Source organism: Tamandua tetradactyla, chromosome 5, assembly GCF_023851605.1.
Source record: "Tamandua tetradactyla isolate mTamTet1 chromosome 5, mTamTet1.pri, whole genome shotgun sequence".
Taxonomy (NCBI): Eukaryota; Metazoa; Chordata; class Mammalia; order Pilosa; family Myrmecophagidae; genus Tamandua; species Tamandua tetradactyla.
Window position 1 is genome coordinate 12,457,474 of NC_135331.1, and position 24,280 is coordinate 12,481,753.

A 24,280-nucleotide genomic window follows, 5' to 3' on the forward strand; every position below is an offset into this window, starting at 1 on the left:
TGAGTACCACAAACTGGGTGGCTGAGAAAGAAATTTATTGTCCCACAGTTCTACAAGCTAGAAGTTCAAAATCAAGGTGTCGCAGGCCCATGGTCCATCTGAAACCTTTAGGGGACAATCCTTTTATGCTTCTTCTGGCTTCTGATGTTTGCTGGCAATCCTTGGATTGTAGACGCATCACTCTACACTTCATCTTTATATGCCTCCCCTCCAGTGTCTGCGTCCAGTTTTCTCCCTGGTTATAAGAATATCAATCATACTGGCTTAGGGGCCTGTCCTACTCCTGTATCACCTCATCTTTTTATTTATTTATTTATTTAATTTGATTTATTTTTAAAATTTATTTATTAATTAAAAAATTAAGAAACCAAATAAACCATCAACATATATAATCAGTAATTCACAATATCATCATTTAGTTGCATATTCACCATTTCTTAGAACATTTGCATTAATTTAGAAAAAAGAAATAAAAAGACAATAGAAAAAGAAAGAAAACGAACACAGGAAAGAAAAAAAAAAGATTATACCTACCATACCCCTTACCTCTCGCTTTCATTGATCATTAGCATTTCAAACTAAATTTATTTTAGCATTTGTTCCCCCTATTATTTATTTTTATTCCATATGTTCTACTCGTTTGTTGACAAGGTAGATAAAAGGAGCTTCAGACACAAGGTTTTCACAATCACACAGTAACATTGTGACAGCTGTATCATTATTCAATCATCCTCAAGAAACATGGCTACTCGAACACAGCTCTACATTTTCAGGCAGTTCCCTCCAGCCTCTCCACTACATCTTGAATAACAAGATGATATCTACTCAATGCATAAGAATAACCTCCAGGATAACCTCTGGACTCTGTTTGGAATCTCTCAGGCACTGACACTTTGTCTCATTTCACTCTTCCCCCTTTTGGTTAAGAAGGTTTTCTCAATCCCTTGATGCTGAGTCTCAGCTCATTCTAGATGTATCACCTCATCTTAACTTAACCAACTCCACCTGCAACTTCCCTAGTTCCAATTTAAGGTTATCTTCTGAGGAACTGGGGGCTAGGACTTGGACATAAGTTTTTGGAGGACACGATTCAACGCATAATAGAGACATTAGTTCCTTGACAACCTGGGCTCTCTACAGAGTAGCTCATGTCAGTTGGTGCTCCTCAGAGTAAACGAGCAAGAGAGTGAGAGAGAACACACAAGATGGAAGTCTAATCTCAGATATCACAACCCAGTACCAAAAGTAAGTCACTAGTTTTAGCCCACACACAGGATGAGGGGATTACATGCCGGCATGAATAGCAGGAGGTGGGAGGCTGCTTGCCATACCCACCTCCCCAGCAAAAAATGAAGTAACTTCACTGGAAGAAACTTATCCCTCCTCAGGACTGCCTTCTTCTTTATTGAAACCTTTAACAAATATTTATTGAGAATTTGCAATGGGCCAGGAACTGCTTAGTGTTTGGGATATGACCAATAAGACAGACAAGAATCTTTCCCTTGCAGAGATTATTTAGTCTAGTGGGGAAGATAGTAAAGAATATAAAACAAACAAATATATAAATAAAAACTGTGATAAGAACAAAGAAGGAACTTACGTGACTATAATAGGAACATCCGTTTTTTTTTAAAGGGGACAAGGATTAGACATTGTCTTTCTGAGAAAATATTTAGAATGAGAGTGAAGACTGAGTAGAAGTTAGGCAGCAAGTGTCATGGGTGTTGGGAAGGGACAGGAATTTTCTAGGTGGAGGGAATGCATGTGCAAATGCAAATAATAACAGCCAATATGCTGAGTTGCTAGACTTAGAATTGCTTGAGGACAGGGACCCTGTGTCTTTTTCATCTGTGCATCTCTTTTGCATAGCACAGTACATGGCACAGAAAGGTACGTAATAAATCCTTACCGAATGATGAATGACTCAATTCAAAGCACTTTCTATTTCATAACAATGATGGATAATGCCAATTTGAACCATTTAGAGATTTCCCCCCAAGGTTCACTGTTGAATCATTGTTTTTATTTACTTGTATTAGGTAGAGTAGGCAAAACTGGTATACTAAAAAGCAAATGTTACAAATATGTAACAGCTCAACCCAACAGAAGTTTATTTTTTTCTCATAAACTTGGATGGTTGTTTAGGTCAATGTGGCAAAGTTCTCAACCCAGGAATCTTACATTTTGAGGCCTTACTTCTCTAGAAACCTGGCAGAAGGAATAAGAGCATAGAGGAGTATCTGTTGAAGGTTTTATAGGCCAGGCTTAGAAACTGTGCACATCTCTTCTACTCTTTTTCCACTAGGAAGAGCACAGACACATAGCCACACGTACCTTAAGGAGGCTAAAGAATGTAGTCTGGCTGTATGACCAAAAAGGGGAACAACAGTTGGTGGATAATTAGGTCTCCACCACAGTATTCAATTACTTACTTGACTTATCCTATCACATGTCTCACAGGCACTGCAAATTAACTTATACAGAAAAGAACTTGGATTCTCCATCCTGACCCCCACCAAGTCTTTCATTCACTGAATGGCACCATCATACAACCAGGTGCTTAAGCCAGACACCTGGAAATTATTCATGATTCATTTCTTACCCTCCTCACCTTCCACATGTAACACTTCAGGAAGTCCTATCAATTCTACCTGGAAAACATACCTTGAATCCATCCACTCTCTCCAGCTTTACTACCACCTCCTTAGTTCAAGCATAATAATCTCTTACCTGTATTATTACAGTAAGTAGGTTGACCTACTTAGTGCCCCCTCAAAATTTAAGTCTACCTGAAATTTGTGAATATAACCTTATTTGGAAATAGTGTCTTTGCAGATGTTATCATGTTATACTTGGTTATACTTGGCCCTAGTCCAATGACTAATGTCCTTATTAGAAGAGGGAAATTTGAACAGACACACGTAGAGGGAAGATGATCACATGAAGACAGACGCAGAGACTAACATTATGCTGTCTGTGATGATTACGTTCATGTGTCAACTTGGCTAGGCTACGGGGTACAGCTGTTGGTCAAGTAAGCACTGGTCAGTTTGTTCCTGTGAGGATATTTCTGTGGATTTAAGTCATTAGTCAAGCGATTGCATCTATGGCTGATTACATTTACAATCACAAAGGAGATGGCTTTCAGCAATGAGAAGTTTCATCCAATCAGATGAAGGTCTTAAAAGAAGAAACAGTGATTTCAACATTCAGAAGAATTTCTATCCCTACTCCAGCCAGCCAGCTCCTCCTGAAACCTTCACTGGAGTTCACTGAAACCTTCACCAGAGTTCCCCACTTGCAGTCTGCCCTATAGCATTTGGATTTGCTGATCCGCACTGTTGCAGGAGCCAATTCCTATCATAAGTCTCATGATATTTACAAACATACACACACCTAAACAGAAATTGTGGTAATCGGCTATGACACTCCTAGCAAAAGAATATACCTCCTAAAAGCTCTCCATGGTTCCATTCATGCTGGCCTACATTTCATTTTCTACACAGCAGAGTGATCTCTTAAGACATAAATCTGATCACATCACTCTTTTGTTTACAAATCCTCCATATGACTTAGGATAAAATCCAGAGCCCTTCCAATGACCTCTAAGGCCATATATGATACAGTCCCTGACCACCTCTCCAACCTCACCCTTACTGTACTCTTTCATGTGCACTTTTCTCCAGCTACACTGGCCTTCTCGGGACTCACAGAACACAGACAGTTTCTTTCCATCAGCTTGGAAATCTCTTCCTGGAACTTCTAATAGCCAGCTCCTTCTTATCCCTCAGGGGTCTCAGTTTAAATGTTACCTCCTGAGAGACCTTCCTTGATCATCTAAAACAAATTAATCCCCCACATCGAGTTATTCTCTTAACTCAACAGTCTGTTCATTTCCTTCTTGGCATACACCATGTGCCTTGTATTTTTCCCGGTTTACTGTCTGCTTTTCTTTCCTCAAGGTAAGATCTACACTGTCTTGTTCTTACTATTTCCCTGGTTGCCTAGCAGGCCTGGCACATAGTGGTCTTCAGTAAATACATGTTGAGTGAGTTTTCAAGACATGATCAGCCTAAAAACTTCTCAAAGGTGCTTTATAGGTTGTTGGTGTACTTAAGGTGCACGACTGTAGGATACAGACCTGGGTTCTAATTCTGACTTGACCATTTCTCAATGTAAATTCACTTCTCTGGTCTCAGTTACTTCATCCCTAAACTGGGGATAGAACAGTACTTACCTCACAGGGCCAAGTACCCACCTCCTAAAGATGAAAGGAGCTACAGAAGGTAAAGAGCTTCATGCACTCTTTACCCTCATTCAATACGATTATTTTTGCTAGTAATATAACAGAATTCTTTTTTATCTGCGGAAGGACCTGCTCAGGCGTCTCTATCAGGAAACTGACCTCCACAGCTCTTCCCGCAGGGAGCGCCTAAGGACACGACTCTCCTCTGCCCCCAGCCGGGAAAAGGCGAGGCGCAAACTGCAGGGCACGGCCGCGCGTCTGCAGGCGGCCTCCCGCATCCCCGCCCCGCCGGGCCCCGCCCCAGCATGTCATCAGCGCGGCGCCAGCCCTGCGGAGGGCCCGGGGGCCTGTTCTGGAATCGGCGCGCCGTGGGGAAGTCCAGGCGGGCGCCTGCAAGTCCGCTGTACGACTCAGGGGCGGCTCGGAGACCTCGGCAGGCTGGGGCGAGGGGCGCGTGGAGCGGTGGGGGCCCGGGGCCAGGCGGCCAGGAGGGGCGGCCCGGATCCCAGGTGGAGCACAGCGCGGGCGGGCGGGCGGCCGGCGGGACTGCCCGGTGCGGGTGTCCCGGCGATGTGTGGCGCTGAAGCGGCGGCGGGTGCAGTGGCGGCGGCGGCGGCAGGTTCGGCTTCGGCTTCGGCTTCGCGGCGGTGCCGGCGGCGGAGGCGGAGGCGGCGGCTCTGTCTGAGGACCTGGCGAGCCCGGGCCTAAGCGACGGCCCCACCAAATCCCTGCACAGTGGCCGGGATCGGGACATCCTCCGCTTCACCCTGCCTCGGGAGCCTTCCTCCCCGGTCGGGGATGAGGCCGGGAGGCGTCCGCGTGGGGCCCAGCACAAAGGCTTGTCCCCAGGGACCGCCGCCTCTGCTTCTTTTACCGCCGCCAGCGTAAAGCTGCCCGCCGAGGCCGAGCCGGCGCCGGGGCCCTCATCCCCGCCGGTTCCCGGGGGTAGCTGCTGCCCCTGTCCCCGAGGCCCAGGGGCCCGAGCACTGAGTCCCTTGCTCCCTCGGCTGCGGTGGTATTCGGCAGCCTCGCAGCCTCCGCCGCTCTCTGCGGTGGAAGTCCCGGGGAGCATGTCGGAACAGAGCGAGATGGAGAAAGCCATCAAGGTAAGGGGGAGGTGCCCCTTCCTCCCCTTCGTCCCTGTGGCATTCCTTTCGCCTCCAGCCTCAGACAGCGGAAAGAACCTAGAGAGGTTCAAGCGACTCGCGGATTTCGACCGCCACCGGATTCTGTGGATTGCGTTTTACAGCCTCGGGGCGAAGGGTCTGTGTGTGTAGGGTGGGGTGTTCGACTTCCTCTGATCTCCCCCTGCTTGACGTGGTGATGTGATTTGTACGCTCAGGTAGAAGTAAAGGCGAGTGGCGTGGAGATAACTTGGTGTAGCTGCGATACAGGGGACGGTTTGCACACTTTGGTCCCTCTCTTTTCAATCGCTTCGAAAGTGTTGCCAGCATCTGCTTCCTCGTGGGCCGCTACTGCAACAGCACTTGGAGAGTTTGATTTTATCCATCCTTCCCGATTTGTTTGAAATCAGCTTCGTGGAAATCTGCAGTTTCAGAAGGAGGTGTTTCACCTTCTCACAAAATGTGTCCTTTGGCAGATAGGTTGTTTTCACTTTCCCGTGTGTGTTCCTCTTTTTTTTTTTCCCCCTCTTTCCTCCTCTCCCCCCCCCCCCCCCAGGATCATTGAGTTTGTTTAGGAAGAGCTCACTGCCCTGTGATTTACTACTGTGTTAACCGAAAGAAAAGTAAATATATGTGTTCTAAAATGTCCCAAATAAAATGACGAGTTTTCTAAAACCTGCTTTTTCTTTTTCTTTTTTTTTGAACAAGCAAATTTTGCCCATTAAGGGTCAGAAAGTTATTATCTGGTTTGACAGCTGTAGTTTGGAAATTAGTCTTATGCAAATTGAACACTTTAGGATAGAGTTTCGTATGGGTTATTTACTTTAACATGATGTTAAGTCAACTCAGCGTATTTAAAACTTAATTTTTCTTTGAGGGACCCTCATTAGTATGTTAGGGTATTTTCCCCCTCAAGACACACTTCTATTGATTTTTTGGATGCTAACATTTGTAAAAGTCATTACGTAAAAAAATATGAAATTGCATATATATTTTTTTTCATGGGGAGGCACCGGGAATCGAACCCGGGGAAATTGCATCTTTTTAAAGGAGGCATCTAAATATGTGAGTTAAGATCCCATTTCAAATAGTAGAAATAAAGGTTCTTAAAGATTGCTACATTGTGTGCATTTTTGTCTCTTAGTGGGGATTTTACTGGCTCAGGATCATGATTTGCTACTTGAAGTTATTATGTGACTGAGTTGTAAATCAAAACATTTGTGGTGAATTTTTAAATTCAACAAGTGTATATAGTCTGCTTGCTTTCTACCAGGTTCTGTCCTAGGCACTTGTGTTTCAAGACAGACATCCAAATGTCCCTGCTCTCATGGAGCTTATATTCTAGACGGGAAAGTTAGATAGTAGACATTTGTCAGGTGGTTATAACTAAGAAGTATAGAAAGGATGGGGAGTGCTATTTTAGGTAGAGTAGCAAGGGAAAGCCTCTTTGAGAAGGTGACATTTGTGCAGCACTCTGAAGGAAATGAGGGAGCGAGCTTTCAGCATCTGAAGGAAATGAGGGAGCGAGCCTTCAGCATCTGGGGAAGAATATTACAGGCAGTGGGAGCAGCAGGTATGAAGGCCCTGAAGTAGGAGCAGCCCTTTTGTGTTCCTGGAACAGCAAGGTGGCAGGAATAGAGTAGGCCAACAAAAAGATACAGTAGATGATATAGAGAGGTAATGGGAAACCAGAGCACGTAGGGCTTGCAAGGCCAGGATAAGATTGACTTTTACCCTGAATAAAAGGGGAACCACAGGGGAGAGGGTTTTGAGCTTAGGAAGCATGTAGTTTTAGCAGACAAGTATATACTTGGGAAGGCAATATTACTTGGTGGGTAGAAGGATAGATTCTCTAGGTAGTCTCATGGGTGGCAATCCCAGCCCTGTCACTTATTAGCTGTGTGTTCTTGTGTAAGTCACTTCACCTTTCTGACTTTTAGTTTTCTCATCTATAAAATGGGATAATGAGTACTATCGAGCTCATGAGGTTTTCTGAGGATTTAAATAGGTGAGTATATCTAAGTGTACTTAAAATAATACCTAACAGTTGCTATATTAATTTTTTAGCAATTTAAGGGTGGTTTAGGAAGAGTTGTGGTTTTCTTGGTGACTGTTGCCCAGCTTGATTTTCTTAATTTTTGAAAATCTTTTCTCTACTAAAAGTACCTTGTTAGCAGGTTACTGGTGAATCTTTGTGTTAATTTGGGAGTATTCAACCAGTGCAAATTGGTGGAGTTGAAAATACCTGATTTGACGACCATTACTTGCAGGATATACTCCTTTGGAAGCAAGTCAGTATCAAATCAAATAAAACTTTTGGTCTGTGGCATTGTGCTGTATTTATTATTTTGCTTTGTGGAGGTTATTTATCAAATGGTAGGCACTAATGGTAGGTGTGGTTCCACCTGGGAAAGCTGTATGCAAGGGCTCCAACCACAGCACTTTAACTTCTGCTGCCTGGCTACCTGAGAGTGGATTGATTGGACTTTAAGATCTTCTATTATTATTAAAAATATTTGGATAAGGCCAGATGGCTATAGCTGAAGTCTTAGTCTTTCCACCCCATCTCTACTTCCATAGCCGCATGACTTTACTACTCCCAAGATATTTAGCTAAACCTGGAGTATGAGCACATTGGGATTAGAGAGTTCTTTTTGCATATTTTCCTCCTACTGTTGATGGTGGAATTCTTAATGTTTTATGAATTTACTGGAAATTTGTTTTTCTTGTTGTTTATTTTATCTCTGTGCTGCTTTTTTTGATTTATCTCCTGGTTGATTGTATTAAAATTTTTTTTTGATTTATTGTGAATTTATTTTTTTATCTTTAGTATTTAAATTTACAACTTTGCTCCAGTACTTTTTAAAAAGTTTTTATTGATGCAACAATGTACAAGTACATACATTTTTAACATACAAACATTCCATACATGGTATACAATCAGTGGTTCACAATGTCATCACATAGTTGTATATTCATCACCATGATCATTTTTTAGGACATCTGCATCACTCCAGAAAAAAAGAAAAAACTCATACATACCATACCCCTTACCCCTCCCCCTCATTGACCACTAGCATTTCCATCTACCCAATATATACTTTTTAATTATAACATTTGTTCCCTCTATCATGTGTCCATCTTTAATCCATACGTTTTACTCATCTGTCTACACCGTAGATAAAAGGAGCATCAGACACAAGATTTTCACAATCACACACATTACGAAAGCTATGTCATTTTACAGTCATCTGGAACTCAGCTCTACAGTTTCAGGTACTTCCTGCCCCTCTAATACACCTTAAACCAAAAAGGGATATCTATATAATGCATAAGAATAACCTCCAGAATTAAAAAAAATAACAACCTTTTTATTTTGAAACATTTTCACACTTACAGTTAAAAAAAAATAATACAAGCCCCATACAGAGAACTCCAGCATGCCTTTATTCCTCCAGATACCCATTACCACTTTTAACCTTTTGCCATGTTTGACATATCAGTCTGTCCGTTAGTCTGTCCATCTTTCTGTTTGTCTGTCTTAACATTTTTCTGAGCACTTGAGTATCGACTGTATGTATCAAGCTTCTTGAACACTCAGCTGCAATGTTCATTTCCTAAGAATGAGGATATTAATTTATGTAAACACCATAAGGGCAGTTATCAAGTTCAAAAAATCTTAACATTGATGTAAAACTTACGTTCTGTATTCCAATTTTTTCATGTGTCAGTAATTCTTTTTGAGCTTTCTCTCCTCCCTTGTTATATCCCATCCAGGATCATGTATTGCATTTAATTGTAATTTCTTTAGTTCTTTTTTTTTTTTTTTGTGGGAGCATATATACAGCATAAACCTTCCCATCTTAACTATTCCCAAGCATACCATTCAGTGAGATTAATCACTTTTATTATGTTGCAGTACCCTTACCACTTCCCATTACTAAACTTTCCCTTCTCTGCCAAACAGATACCCTATACCCATTTTACATTAACTCCCTATTCCCTTTGCCTTGCCCTTGGAAACCTGTCCTCTAATTTCTGTCTCCATGAGCTTACATATTCTCCAGTATTTTCTTTGTAGTTACTATGGAGCATAAATTTACCATCCTAAATCTATAACAATCTTGTTTGTCTGGATACCAATTTAATTTCAATAGTATACATAGACTATATTTCTATATCCTCCTTACCCCCACTTTATGTCAGACTTGACACAAATTACATGTTTATACATTTGAGTCCAAAACCACTGATTTCTCCTTGTATTTTATGCATCTGTCTCCTGGCTGGTTGGATTTTAACTTTTTATTTTGAAAATTTCAGACTTACAGGAAAGTTGCAAAATTATTACAAAAACAATGCAGAAAACTAAAATATACTCCCTACCAGTTAACTAAATTTACTGACTTTTAGCATTTTGCCACATTTGTATCATTCTGTCTATTTTCTAAACAATTGAGAGTAGGTTGTATACAGCATGCTCCTTGAACATTTAATACTTCCATGTATATTTCTTTAGAACAAGGATATTCACCTATACATTGAGTACAGTTATCAATTCAGGAAGTTTAATATTTATATAAAGCCTACAGTCTATATTCCAGTTTTTTCACTTATCTCAATAATGTCCTTTTGGGCATTTTTTCTTCCATTATTAGATCCAGTCCAGAATAATGTATTGCATTTAACTGCGATTGTCCCTTTAGGCTCTCTTTTTGTTCAAATTGTGGTAACATACCTGGTTTGATAGGTTCCTATGAAAATTACCACACAGTGCATTGACTTAAACAACGGGAATTGATTAGTGTATGGTTTTGAGGCTAGGAGAAGTCCAAAACCAAGGTATCAACTAGGCAGTGCTTTCTCTCTAAATTTATAACCATCTGGTGCTGGCTGCTGGCAGTCTTTGGGGTACTTTGGCTTGTATGCCCACTCCACATCACATGGTGATCTCTTCTTTCTCTGGGTTCGGGTGACTTTAGCTTCCAGCTCCTGCCTCTGGTGTTCTCTATGTCTGAATTTCTTGTGTTTATAAAAGAGTCTAATAATCTGGATTAAGGCCCACTCTCATTCATTTGGGCCACACCTTAACTAAAATGACATCTTTTAAGAGATCCTGTTTACAATAGTTTCACACCCACAGGAATGTGGATTAAGGTAAAAAACATATCTAAATTGGGGTACATAATTCAATCTACCACATATCTATATGGTGTATGTGTACCTCTGTACAGACACATACAATATCCAACTCCCTTCTGTAACCACTCCCAAGCATACAATTCAATAGGATTCACACTGGTGTTTACCCTCACCACTATCCATTACCAAAATTTCTCCATCACCCCAAACATAAATGCTACACCCAGTATACATTAACTCTGCATTTCCCCCACCCCCATCTTTGGTAATCTGTACTCTACTTTCTGTCTCTTAATTTGCATATTCCAGTCATCTCATTTAAGTGGAATCATACAATATCTGTCCTCTTGTCTCTGAGTCATTTCACTGAAAATGATGTCTTCAGCGTTCTTCCATTTTGTAGCATGTATCAGAACTTCATTACTTTTAAGGCTGAATACAATATACAATGTGTACATGGAGGGTTTTTTGGTTATTTTATAATTTTATTTGATAATCAGCTATTAGTTCTCATACACATCGTGTAGGCTTTTGAAAGTGGTGACAGGTATATAAGTAACCAGTGTAAAGAGCTTGTTTGGTAAATATTGATCTTCATGGAAGACCTGTACATGGATATGGTAAGGGATGCTGGTTATTCCATAGGATAGCAGCTTTGTTGAGCCTACTGTCAGTGCGCATATCTGGCATTCCATCTCCTACCTGGCAAATCTCTGAATCTCTTAAAGCCCAGTCTATGGATGTGCTTGTGAATGTTGACATTATACTCCCTGGTCATTACCTCATTTATGGCAGAATGACCCTTCTCTCACCACTCTTCTTTGGGGAAGCCATTCTCCTGGGACCAGGTTGGAAAGCACATTTCCGTAGTTTAAAAAATATTTTTAAAGTGAGGTATGATGTACATACAATAAAATGTTTCCAATGTAAGTGTACAATTCATTGATTTTTTTAGTAAATTTGTAGTTGTACAACCATCACCACAGTCCAGTTTTAGAACATTTCTACTCCCCAAAAAGTTTCTTTGTGGTTGTTTGTAGTCAACCAGACAACCATGCATCTGCTTTCTGACAATGTAGTTTTGTCTTCAATAGAAATTTCATATTATTGAAATTGTGCAGTATGTAGTCTTATGTATTTGGCTTCTTTTATATTCTGTAATATATTTGAGGTTCATCCATGTTGGTGGATGCATTAGTAGTTCATTTCTTTTTATCACTGAATAGGAATATACACATTTTGCTTATCCATCCCAAGTTGATGGATATTTAGATTGTTTATATTTTTTAGTTGTTAAGAATAACATTGAAATGATAAATAAAACTGGTCCATACAGTTTTTTTTTTTTTAGAATGCACCATTTTACAGAAATCCTTAATGAGATGGGAAAAAAGAATGCAAAAATGAGATGGGAAAATACTGCGTTTATTATATACAAATATACAATACAATGATAATAAACATTATAGTGTGTGTGCGTGTGTGTGTATGTGTATGTGTGTGTGTGTGTATATATATATGTATGGAGGCACTTGTTATCTCTGAAGATAACTGGAGAGAGTGAAAATCAGGTATTTTTTCCAGGTTTATTTGACTGCTAATGAGGTGCTGACCTTGAATCTTTTTAAAAATTTTTTATTAATTAAAAAAAATTACAAGAAATACAAACATTCCCAACACATACACTCAGCAATTCACAATATCATCATATAGTTGCATATTCATCATCATGATCATTTCCCAGAACATTAGCATCAATTCAGAAAAAGAAATAAAAAGACAACAGAAAAATATAACAAACAGAAAAAAAAAATTTTACATGCCATACCCCTTACTGATCCCTTTCATTGATCACTAGCATTTCAAACTAAATTCATTTTAACCTTTGTTCCCCCTATTATTTATTTTTATTCCATATGTTCCTCTCATCTGTTGGCAAGATAGATAAAAGGAGCATCAGACACAAGGTTTTCACAATCACACAGTCACATTGGGAAAGCTATATCATTATACAATCATCATCAAGAAACATGGCTACTAGAACACAGCTCTACATTTTCAGGCAGTTCCCTCCAGCCGCTCCATTACTTCTTGGATAACAAGGTGATATCTACTTAATGCATAAGAATAACCTCCAGGATAACCTCTCCACTCTGTTTGGAATCTCTCAGCCATTTACACTTTGTCTCATTTCACTCTTCCCCCTTTTGGTCAAGAAGGTTTTTTCAATTCCTTGATGCTGGGTCTCAGCTCATTCTAGAGTTTTTCTCAATCCCTTGATGCTGAATCTCAGCTCATTCTGGGATTTCTGTCCCACACTGCCAGGAAGATCCACACCCCTGGTAGTCATGTCCCACGTAGACGGGGAGGGTGGTGAGTCTGTTTGCTGTGTTGGCTGGAGAGAGAGGCCACATCTGAGCAACAAAAGAGGTTCTCTTGGGGGTGACTGTTTAAGTAGGCTTGACCTATCCCCTGTGGGGTTAAGTTTCATATGAACAAACCCCAAGACTGGGGGCTCAGCCTATAGCTTTGGTTGTCCACACTGCTTGTGAGAATATCAAGAATTCAACTTGGGGAAGTTGAGTTTTCCCCCGTTCTCACCATTTGGTCCATAAGTTTTTGTGTGAACATTTATGTTTCAGTTTCCTAGCTACTAAAATAAATACCATGCAAAGGGTTGGCTTAAACAACAGGAATTTATTGGCTCACTGTTTTGAGTTTTGGAGAAGTCCAAAATCAAGGCATCAGCAAGATGATGATTTCTCCCCGAAAATGGTGGCATTCCAGTGCTGGCTGCTGGTGATCCTTAGTCCTTGGCTTTTCTGTCACATGGCAATATACATGGTGATGTCCTCTCCTTTCTCTTCCCAGTTCTGTTGACTTCTTGCATCTTGCTTCTCCTTTGACTTCTCTTTCCAGGTCCAATTTCCTTTGCTTATGCGGACTTCAGCCATATTGGATTAAGGCCTACCCTCATTCAGTTTGGGCACACTTTAACTAATAACATCTTCAAAGGTCTGTGTACAAATGGGTCACACCTACAGGACCAGGGGTTGGGACCTGAACATACCTTTTGTGGGCACATGATTCAATCCCCACCAATATGTTTTCATTTTTTCTGGTAGATACTTACTAGTGGAATTGCTGAACAGAACGGCAAGTTTATGTTTAATTTTTTAAGAAGCTGCCAAACTGTTTTCCAAAGTGGGTGTACCATTATACATTCCCATCAGTAGTGTTTGAGTGTTCTAGTTTCTCTACCAGCCTCACAAATGTTTTGATATTGTCAGTCTTTTTGGGTTAGCCATTCTAGTAAGTGTGTATAGTGGTATCTCATTATGGTTTTAATTCACATTTTCCTAATACTAATGCATCTTAGGGATGTTGAGCATCTTTTCATGTGCTTATTTGCTATTCATATTTTTTTTGTGTGACATGTATATTTACATCTTTTATCCATTTTTAAATTGGGTTGATTGCCCTATTATTTAGTTGTAAGAGTTCTTCATATACTCTGAATAGAAGTTCCTTATCAGATACCTGATATGCAGATATTTTCTCTTAGTCTGTGGCTTATGTTTTTTTTTTCCAGTTCTGCCGCATGTTTTTTTTTCCTTTTTGTTTAAATTTTTATTAATAAAACCAATCAACAAACAATATGAACATTCTTTTTTGTTCATCACATAGTTGTATATTCATCATCACAATCATTTCTTAGAACATTTGTATCCATTCAGGAAAATAAAAAGAAAACAGAAAAAAAATTCATACATACCATACCCCTTACCCCTCACTTTCATTGATCACTAGCATGTTAGTCTACTAAATTTATTTTAACATTTGTTCCCCCTTTTATTTATTTATTTTTAATCCATATGTTTTTCTCATCTGTCCATAAGGTAGATAAAAGAAGCATCAGACACAAGCTTTTCACAATCACCCAGTCACACTGCAAAAGCTATATCATATAATCATCTTCAAGAAACATGGCTACTGGAACACAGCTCTACATTTTCAGGCAGTTCCCTCCAGCGTCTCTATTACGCCTTAACTAAAAAGGTAATATCTATTTAATGTGTAAAAATAACCTCCAGGATAACCTCTTGACTTTGTTTGGAATCTCTCAGCCATTGATACTTTATTTAGTCTCACTTCTCTCTTCCCCCTTTCGGTTGAGAAGGTTTTCTCAATCTGTTGGTGCTGAGTCCCAGCTCATTCTAGGATTTCTGTTCCACGTCGCCAGGAAGGTCCACACCCCTGGGAGTCATGTCCCATGTAGAGAGGGGGAGGACAGTGAGTTTGCTTGTCATGTTGGCTGAGAAAGAGGCTATATCTGAGCAACAAAAGAGGTTCTCTTGGGGGTGACTCTTAGGCCTAAAGTAGGCTTGACCTATCCTTTGTGGAGTTAAGTTCATATGAACAAAACCCAAGATTGCGGGCTCAGCCTATTGCTTTGGTTGTCTCTACTACTTGTGAGAATATCAAGAATTCTCTACTTGGGGAAGTTGAATTTTCCCCCTTTCTCACCATTCCCCCAAAGGGACTTTGCAAATACTTTTTTATTCACTGTTCAAATCCTTCTGGGATTTATCGAGGCATTACTCTGGACAAACCTGCAAAATCTCATGCCCTACTCAAGGTTGCATGTACTTATGGTGTTCAATTAGGCTGTCCACTTAAGTTCTATTAGGAAATGCACTAATCGAAATAAAATTTTGTACCAAATAAACATTTTTTGCTTTAGTCTCACACATAAATTAAAGTTTTAAAATATTAATTACCATCTGTTTTCAGCACCCTGCATTATTGATATTCCTTTGTTCTTCTTCATGCAAAACATTTTTAAATTTGTACATTTAGTCACTATCATTATACACTCTAGGCATTCCTAGATTATACCATCTCAGTCTTTATCATATATCTTTCCTTCTGATTTCATTTGTGCCTCCAGGCCTCTCCTCTCTATCACTGTCACATTCAGCTTCATTCGGTGTTCTAACATTATTGTATTACAGTTAGGTAGTATTGTGCTATCCATTTCTGAACTTTTACAATCAGTCCCGTCACACAATCTGTGTCCCTTCAGGTCCAGTTACCCAAGATCTACCCTGTTTCTATCTTCTGATGACCTCTGTTCTTAACTAAAATTATCCAAGTTCATTCATTAATGTTCATTCATATCAGTGAGACCATACAGTATTTGTCCTTTTGTTTCTGACTAATCTCACTCAACATAATGTCCTTAGGGTCCATCCATACTTCATGACTTTATTCTGTCTTACAGCTGCATAATATACCATCCTATGTATATACCACAGCTTGTTTAGCCACTTGTCTGTTGGTGGACATTTGGGCTGTTTTCCATCTCTTGGCAATTGTAAATAATGGTGCTATAAACATTGGTGTGCAAATGTCCATTTGTGTCTTTGCCCTCATGTCCTCTGAGTAGCTACCTAGCAATGGTATTGCCAGGTCATATGGGAATTCTATACTTAGCTTCCTGAGGAACCGTCAAACTGCCTTCCACAGTGGTTGTACCATTTGACATTCCCACTAACAGTGGATAAATGTGCTTCTTTCTCCACATCCTCTCCAGCACTTGTTGTTTTCTGTTTTATTGATAATGGCCATTCTGGTGGGTGTGAGATGATATCTCATTGTGTTTTTGATTTGCATTTCCCCAGTAGCCAGGGAAGTTGAGCATCTTTTCATGTGCCTTTTGGCCATTTGTATTTCCTCTTCTGAGAAGTGTCTGTTCATGTCTTTTGCCCATTTTTTTTTATAAATTAAAAAAATTAACAACAAACAAGCAAAACAATAAGATATCATTCCATTCTACATATATAATCAGTAATTCTTAATATCATCACATAGTTGCATATTCATCATTACTTAGAACATTGCATTGATTTAGAAAAGGAAATAAAAAGACAACAGAAAAAGAAATAAAACGATAATAGAGAAAAAAAGTTATACATACCATACCCCTTACCCCTCGCTTTCATTTACCACTAACATTTCAAACTAAATTTATTTTAACGTTTGTTCCCCTATTATTTATTTTTATTCCATATGTTCTACTCTTTTGTTGATATGGTAGATAAAAGGAGCATCAGACACAAGGTTTTCACATTCACAGAGTCACATTGTGAAAGCTATATCATTCTTTTGCCCATTTTTAATTGGGTTGTCTGTCTTACTGTTGTTGAGTTGAACAATCTCTTTATATATTCTGGATACTAGACTCTTATCTGATATATCGTTTCCAAATATTGTCTCCCATTGTGTAGGTTGTTGTTTTGCTTTCTTGATGAAATTCTTTGATGCACAAAAGTGTTTAATTTTGAGGAGTTCCCATTTATTTATTTCTTCAGTGCTTGTGCTTTGGGTATAAAGTCTAGGAAACTGCCTCCTATTATAAGATTTATAAGATATTTCCCTACATTTTCTTCTCACAGTTTTATGGTCTTAGATCTTATGTTTAGATCTTTGATCCATTTTGAGTTAACTTTTGTTTATGGTGTGAGATATGGATCCTCTTTCATTCTTTCTCATATGGATATTCAGTTCTCTAGGTACCATTTATTGAAGAGACTGTTCTATCCAAGGTGAGTTGGCTTGACTGCCTTATCAAAGATCAGTTGTCTATAGATGACAGGGTCTGTATCTGAGCACTTTGATTCCATTGGTCAATATATCTATCTTTATGCCATTGCCATGCTGTTTTGACCACTGTAGCTTCATAATTCGCCTTAAAGTTAGGTAGCATGAAGCCTCCAACTTCATTTTTCTTTCTCAGGATATTTTTAGCTATTCAGGGCACCCTGCCCCTCCAGATAAATTCGGTTATTGGTTTTTCTATTTCTGAAAAGTAACTCTTTGGGATTTCAATTGGTATTGCATTGAATCTGTAAATCAATTTAGGTAGAATTGACATCTTAATTGTATTTAGTCTTCCAATCTGTGAACAAGGCATGCCCTTCCATTTATTTAGGTCTTCTGTGATTTCTTCTAACAGTTTCTTATAGTTTTGTCTGTATAGGTCTTTCGTTCTTTAGTTAAATTTATTCCTAAATATTTTATTCTTTTGGTTGCAATTGTAAATGGAATTTTTTTCATGATTTCCCCTCAGATGGTTCATTACTAGGGTATAGAAACACTACAGATTTTTGAGTATTGATCTTCCAACCAGCCATTTTGCTGTTCTCATTTATTAGCTCTAGTAGTTTTGCTGTGGATTTTTCAGGGTTTTCGACATATAGTATCATATCAACTGCAAACAGTGAGAGTTTCACTTTTTCCCTTCCAGTTTTGATGCCTTGAGGATGATGTTAGCTGTGGGGTTTTCATATATTCCCTTTATCATGTTGAGGAAGTTCCCTTCTATTCCTATCCTTTGAAGTGTTTTCAACAGGAAAGGATGTTGAATTTTTTCAAATGCCTTTTCTGCATCAATCGAGATGATCATTTGGTTTTTCTGCTTTGATTTGTTGATATGGTGTATTACATTAATTGATTTTCTTATGTTGAACTATGCTTGCATACCTGGGATGAATCCTACTTGGTCAAGGTGTGTAATTCTTTTAATATGCTGTTGGATTCAATTTGCAAGAATTTTGTTGAGGATTTTTGCATCTGTATTCATAAGAGAGATTGGCCCATAGTTTTCTTTTTTTGTAATATCTTTGTCTGGCTTTGGTATGAGGGTGTTGTTGGCTTCGTAGAATGAGTTAGGTAGCTTTCCCTCCTCTTCAATTTTTTTGAAGAGTTTGAGCAGGATTGGTACTAATCAGTGCTTGAATGTCTGGTAGAATTCACATGTGAAGCCATCTGGTCCTGGATTTTTCTTTTGGGGAGCTTCTTAATGACTGATTCAGTTTCTTTACTTTTGATTGGTTTGTTGAGATCATCTATTTCTTCTTGAGTCAATGTTGGTTGTTCATGCCTTTCTAGGAAGTTGTCCATTTCATTTACATTGTCCAGCTTATTAGCATAAAGTTGTTCATAGCGTCCTCTCATTACTTCCTTTATTTCTGTGGGGTCAGTGGTTATGTCTCCTCTTCCATTTCTGATTTTATTTATTTGAATCTTCTTTCTTCTTCTTTTTGTCAACCTCACTAAAGATCCATCAACCTTACTGATTTTCTCATAGAACCAACTTCTGGTTTTGTTGATTTTCTTGATTGTTTTCATGTTCTCAATTTCTTTTATTTCTGCTCTAATCTTCATTATTTCTTTCCTTTTGCCTGCTTTGGGGTTAGTTTGCTGTTCTTTCTCTAGTTCTTCCAAGTGGACAGTTAATTCCTCGATTTTTGCTCTTTCTTCTTTTTTGATATAGGCATTTAGGGCAATACATTTCCCTCTTAGCACTGTGTGGCTTATCTTTTTACTTTTTTGTGATAAAATACACATAGCATAAAATTTGTGATTTTAATAATTTTTAACTGCACAATTCAGGTATATTAGTTAAATTTGCATCATTGTATCTTTTCACTTTTAAATGGTATTTTTTGAAACACAAGTTTTTGATCAGTTTCAATTTATCAAATTTTTTTTCTTTCATGGATCATCCTTATTGGTCATAGCTGAGAAATCTTTGCCTAATCCAAAGTCACAACATACCTCTATATTTTCTTCTAGAAGTTTTATAGTTTAAGTTCTTACATTTAGGTGTAATATCATTTGAGTTAATTTTTTGTGTTTGGTGTGAGGGAAGGGTCTATATTTTTTTGTTTTTATTTTAAATATAGTCCTACACCTGCTTAGGACTATTTGTTCAAAAGACTCTTTTTCCCATTTAATTACTATGGCGCCTTTGTTGAAAATCAGTTCATTAGAAATGTGAGAGTTTATTTCTGGATTCTGTGTATTCTGCTCATTGATCAGTATGTCTACCTTAAGCCAGAACCACACTAATTTGGTAAGTATTGAAGCTTTATAGTCAGTTTTCAAATTGGGTAGTTTGTCAGTGTTCTACAGGGAAATATCTGACATATACATGTAAATATTATGAGATTTATAATGAGAATTGTCGCATATGACCGTGGGAATTGGTAAATCTGAATTCTTTAGGGCAGGCTGCAAATGGGGAACTCTGATGAAGGTTTCAGTGAATTCCCCAGGCGAAGCTGGCTGCCTGAAGTAGAGATAGAAATTATTCTGACCCTAAAATCATCAGTTCTCCCCTTAAGGCCTTCATCTGCTTGGATGAAATTTCTCTCAGTATTGAAGGCCATCTCCTTTGTTGTCTGTAAATGTAATCAGCCATAAATGCAGTCAACTCATTAATGATTTAAATCCACAAAATATCTTCATGGTAACAATCAGGCCTGTGTTTGCTTGACCAAATAAAATAACTGGATCCCATAACCTAGCCAAGTTGACACATGAACTTAACCAACACACTCTAAGGCAAGTTCAATACTTTACAACATGGCAAAACCCAAGAGTTAGGCAGTAGAAAATAAAATGTTTTCTATATATTGACCAGAAAATGTAGCTGAGAATTAAGGCTCTGTGCTGCTTTTCAGTACAATGTAATATTCTAAATTGCTACTTGAAATCAGGAAAACTGTATTCTAGTTTCTGGAACAACTGAATCCCTGTAGTTTTCTTATCTGTAGTAATTAGGTTCAACTTTACCAGGTGATGGTGCCCAGTTGTCCTTTGCTGTGGACCTAAATCATCAGCATGTTAAATTCATCTATGGCTGATTACAGCTGATGTAGGCTAAGGGGAGTACCTTCCACAATGGGTGACATTTTAATTTGATCAGCTGGAGGCTTAAAAGTAAAAATCAGAAGAGATTGAGAAAGCCTTCTTGACCAAAAAGAGGAAGAGAGAAATGAGATAAAATATAGTTTCAGTGGCTGAGAAATTTCAGAGTCGAGAGGTTATCCTGGAGGTTATTTTTATGCATTATATAGGTATCCCTTTTTAGTTTATGGTATATTGGAGTGGCTGGAGGGAAGTACCTGAAACTGTTGAGCTGTGTTTCAGTAGCCTTGATTCTTTTTTTTAACTTTTTTTATTGTATAGCATAACATATATACAAAACAAAGAAATAAAAAAGCAATAGTTTTCAAAACACTCTTCAATAAGTAGTTACAGGACAGATCCCTGAGTTTGGCATGGGTTACCATACGATCCTATCAGATATTTCCTTCTAGCTGCTCGAGAATATAGGAGGCTAGAAGTCTTAAATATTTTTTTATCATCACAATCTACTTTTTTTCCTTCTTTTTTTTTGTGAAAAATAACATATACAAAAAAGCCATAAATTTCAAAGCACAGCACTACAATTAGTTATAGAATATATTTCAGAGTTTGACATGGGTCAAAATTTCACAATTTCAGGTTTTTACTTCTAGCTGCTCTAAAATACTGGAGGGTAAAAGAGATATCAATTTAATGATTCAGCACTCATATTAATTTGTTAAATCCTGTATAACTACACCACCATTGATCTTCCCATCCCTTTAGGGGTGTTTGTGCTTTGGCCATTCTAAATTTTTGATATTGGAAGGGTATGTCACTAATATGGAGTAGGGAAATGGTACAATCTGATGTTCTGGAGAGGCTGGCCTAGGTTTCAGGACTTATCTGAACCAGGGACCCATCTGGAGGTTGTAGGTTTCTGGAAAGTTATTCTAGTGCATGGAACCATTGTGGAATCTTATATATTGCCCTAGGTGTTCTTTAGGATTGGCTGGAATGGTCCTGGTTAGGGGTGGGCAGGTTTTGATAGGTAGCAAGGTCTACCTGAAGCTTGTGTAAGAGCAACCTCCAGAGTATCCTCTCGACTCTGTCTGAACTCTCTCTGCCACTGATACTTTAATAGTTACACTTCTTTTCCTCCTTTTGGTCAGGATGGAATTGTTGATGCCACAGTGCCAGGTCTGGATTCATCCCTGGAGTCATCTCCCACGTCACCAGGGAGACTTTCATCCCTGGATGTCATGTCCCATGTAGTGGGGAGGGCAATGATTTCACTTGCAGAGTTGGACTTAGAGAGACTGAGGCCACATCTGAGCAACAAAAGAGGTCCTCCAGAAGTAACTCTTAGGCATGCCGATAGGTAGTCTTAGCTTCTCTGCTACCTACATAAGCTTTACAAGAGTAAGCCTCATGATCAAGGGCATGGCCTATTGATTTGGGTGTCCCTAAAGTTTGACACAGTATCAGGGGACTCCCAGATAGTAAGGTTTAATAGTTCCATATGTTTTCTCCCATCCCTCAGGGGACTTTGCCAATACATTTTTATCATTTGCTTAATGTATTCTAGGATACTGTATCTAGGCATTACAATAATCTATACAGGATTAAAGGACCTCTTTCTTATTCTGGGCTCCCTGTGTTTCTGTTGTTCAGTTGAGCAATTCAGATAGGTTGAGTTCGATTATGCACTACAGAAAATTTCAGTTCCAGATCAAATAAGCCTTTCTTCTTCCATTGGTCTCAGAGTATGTGTGGTTCTAAGATATAGACACTGTCTTCCTTACCCCTGTGTTCTGAATTACTTTAACCCTAACCTATTCGACTTCATTCTTATCTCTAAATATCAGGTTATAGAAATAATAACAGCCTCTCAAAATCCAGGATTAATATCACCACTCCAGACTTAATGTGTCCGCTCTAAAACCTTACAATCTAGGCCCCTATTTTCTTATACGCATTTTCTAAACGTGACCATACCATTGTTGTTCTTTTGTTTCTGGCCAATTTTGTCTCACCAAATGTCCAACTTGTTCATTCACATCTTTGCATACCTCACGACATTGTTCCTTTTTGTAGCAGCACAACCTTTGTTAGTAAGTATATACCATCCTTTGCCAGTCTCCTGAGTCAGTGTATCTTCAGCTACCTGCATTCATCGGGTAGCCTTGATTCTGTTTTTTTTTTTTATTTTTAATTTTTTTTAAAGATATGATAACAAAGAAACACAAACATTCTTAACATATGATCATTCTGTTCTACATATATAATCAGTAATTCACAGTATCATCACATAGTTGCATATTCATCATCATGATTATTTCTTAGAACTTTTGCATCTATTCAGAAAAAGAAATAAAGTCAACAGAAAAAAATTCATGCATACCATACCCCTTACCCCTCCCATTTTATTATTTATTTATTTTTTTACCCCTCCCTTTTTAAAAAATTTATTTATTTTTATTTATGATACATAACCACATACAAACACAAACATTCTTATCTATGATCATTCCATTCTTGTTATGTAATCAGTAACTCACACTGTCATCACATAGTTGTATATTCATCATGATCATTTCTTAGAACATCTGCATCAATTCAGAAAAAGCAATAAAAAGAAGACAGAAAAAAAATCATACATATCATACCCCTTATCCCTCCCCTTCACTGATCATCAGTATTTCAATCTACTAAATTTATTTTTACATTTGTTCCCCCTATTGTTTATTTATTTTTAATCCGTATGTTTTACTTGTCCCTCGATAAGGTAGACAAAAGGAGCATCAGACCCAAGGCTCTCACAACTACACAGTCACACTGCGACAGCCATATCATCATACAATTATCTTCAAGAAACATGGCTACTGGAACACAGCTCCACATTTTCAGGCAGTTCCCTCCAGCCTCTCCATTACATCTTGACTAACAAGGTGATATCTATTTAATGCGTAAGAATAACCTCCAGGATAACCTCTCGACTCTTTTTGGACTCTCTCAGCCACTGACACTTTATTTTGTCTCATTTCGCTCTTCCCCCTTTTGGTCGAGAAGATTTTCTCAATCCCTTGAGGCTGAGTTCCAGCTCATTCTCGGATTTCTCTCCCACGTTGCCAGGAAGGTCCACACCCCTGGGAGTCATGTCCCACGTAGAGAGGGGGAGGGCAGTGAGTTTGCTTGCTTTGTCAGCCAAAAGAGAAATAGCCTTGATTCTTGAAGACGATTATATAAAGAAATGACTTTTACAGTATGACTGTGGGATTGTGAAAACCTTGTGTCTGATGTTCCTTTTATCCAGGATATGGACAGATAAGTAAAAAAATATGGATAAAAACATAAAAAAATAATAGGGGGTATTATATAAAGGTAAAATAAAAAATAAAAGGGTAAAATAAATTGGGTAGATGGAAATACTAGTGGTCAGTGAGAGGGAGGGGTAAGGTGTATGGTATTTTTTTTTTTCTTTTTCTGGAGTGATGCAAATGTTCTGAAAAATGATCATGGTGAATAATACACAGCTATGTGATAATATTGCAAGCCATTGATTGTACAACGTGTATGGAATGTATGTGTGTGAAAATTTCCCATAAAAATATTAAAAAAAAAAAATCGTCAAAAGAAGTGATGTTGATTGAGTTTTAACAGACCATGGCAGTTAGCACCATCTAGCTGAAGCTTGAATAAGAGAAGCCTCCACAATAGCCTCTTGATTGCATTTAATCCCTCTTGGCCATTGATGCCTTATTTTATTACACTTCTTTTTCCCCCTTTTAATTTAGTCCAGAAGGCGTTGTTCATCCCAGGGTGCCAGGGCCAGACTCACCCTGGGGATCCCCGCCCCATCCTCAGGGAGATTTCACCCCTGAATATCAAGTCCCACATAGCAGGGAAGGAAGGTAACCGATTCTCCTTGCAGGGTTACGTTGCCCATGATTTAGCACTTCATGTTGAATTCATCTGGTCCCCAGCCTCAGGTCCAGATTTGCGCTGTGCTGGAAGTTTGAGCTAGCTATTTGAGATCGTTTATATTTCTGAACAAATTTTCAATGGAAAA

General features: G+C 38.7%; 1 protein-coding gene and 1 long non-coding RNA gene across 2 annotated transcripts in view; one reads left to right on the plus strand and one right to left on the minus strand.

Moving 5' to 3' along the window:
- The window catches only part of LOC143683628 (uncharacterized), a 60,847-nt gene extending 56,326 nt beyond the window's left edge, over positions 1–4,521 (minus strand). Inside the window, exon 1 of the long non-coding RNA XR_013175568.1 lies at positions 4,259–4,521. This is a non-coding gene — a long non-coding RNA (uncharacterized LOC143683628). The remainder of the gene's footprint in view (positions 1–4,258) is intronic.
- A 675-nt stretch (positions 4,522–5,196) lies between these two features.
- Positions 5,197–24,280, plus strand: part of MAPKAPK5 (MAPK activated protein kinase 5) — a 50,699-nt gene continuing 31,615 nt past the window's right edge. Inside the window, exon 1 of the mRNA XM_077159880.1 lies at positions 5,197–5,352. Within this exon, the coding sequence (XP_077015995.1) occupies positions 5,317–5,352 (36 nt within the window). The 5' untranslated portion in view covers positions 5,197–5,316. The remainder of the gene's footprint in view (positions 5,353–24,280) is intronic.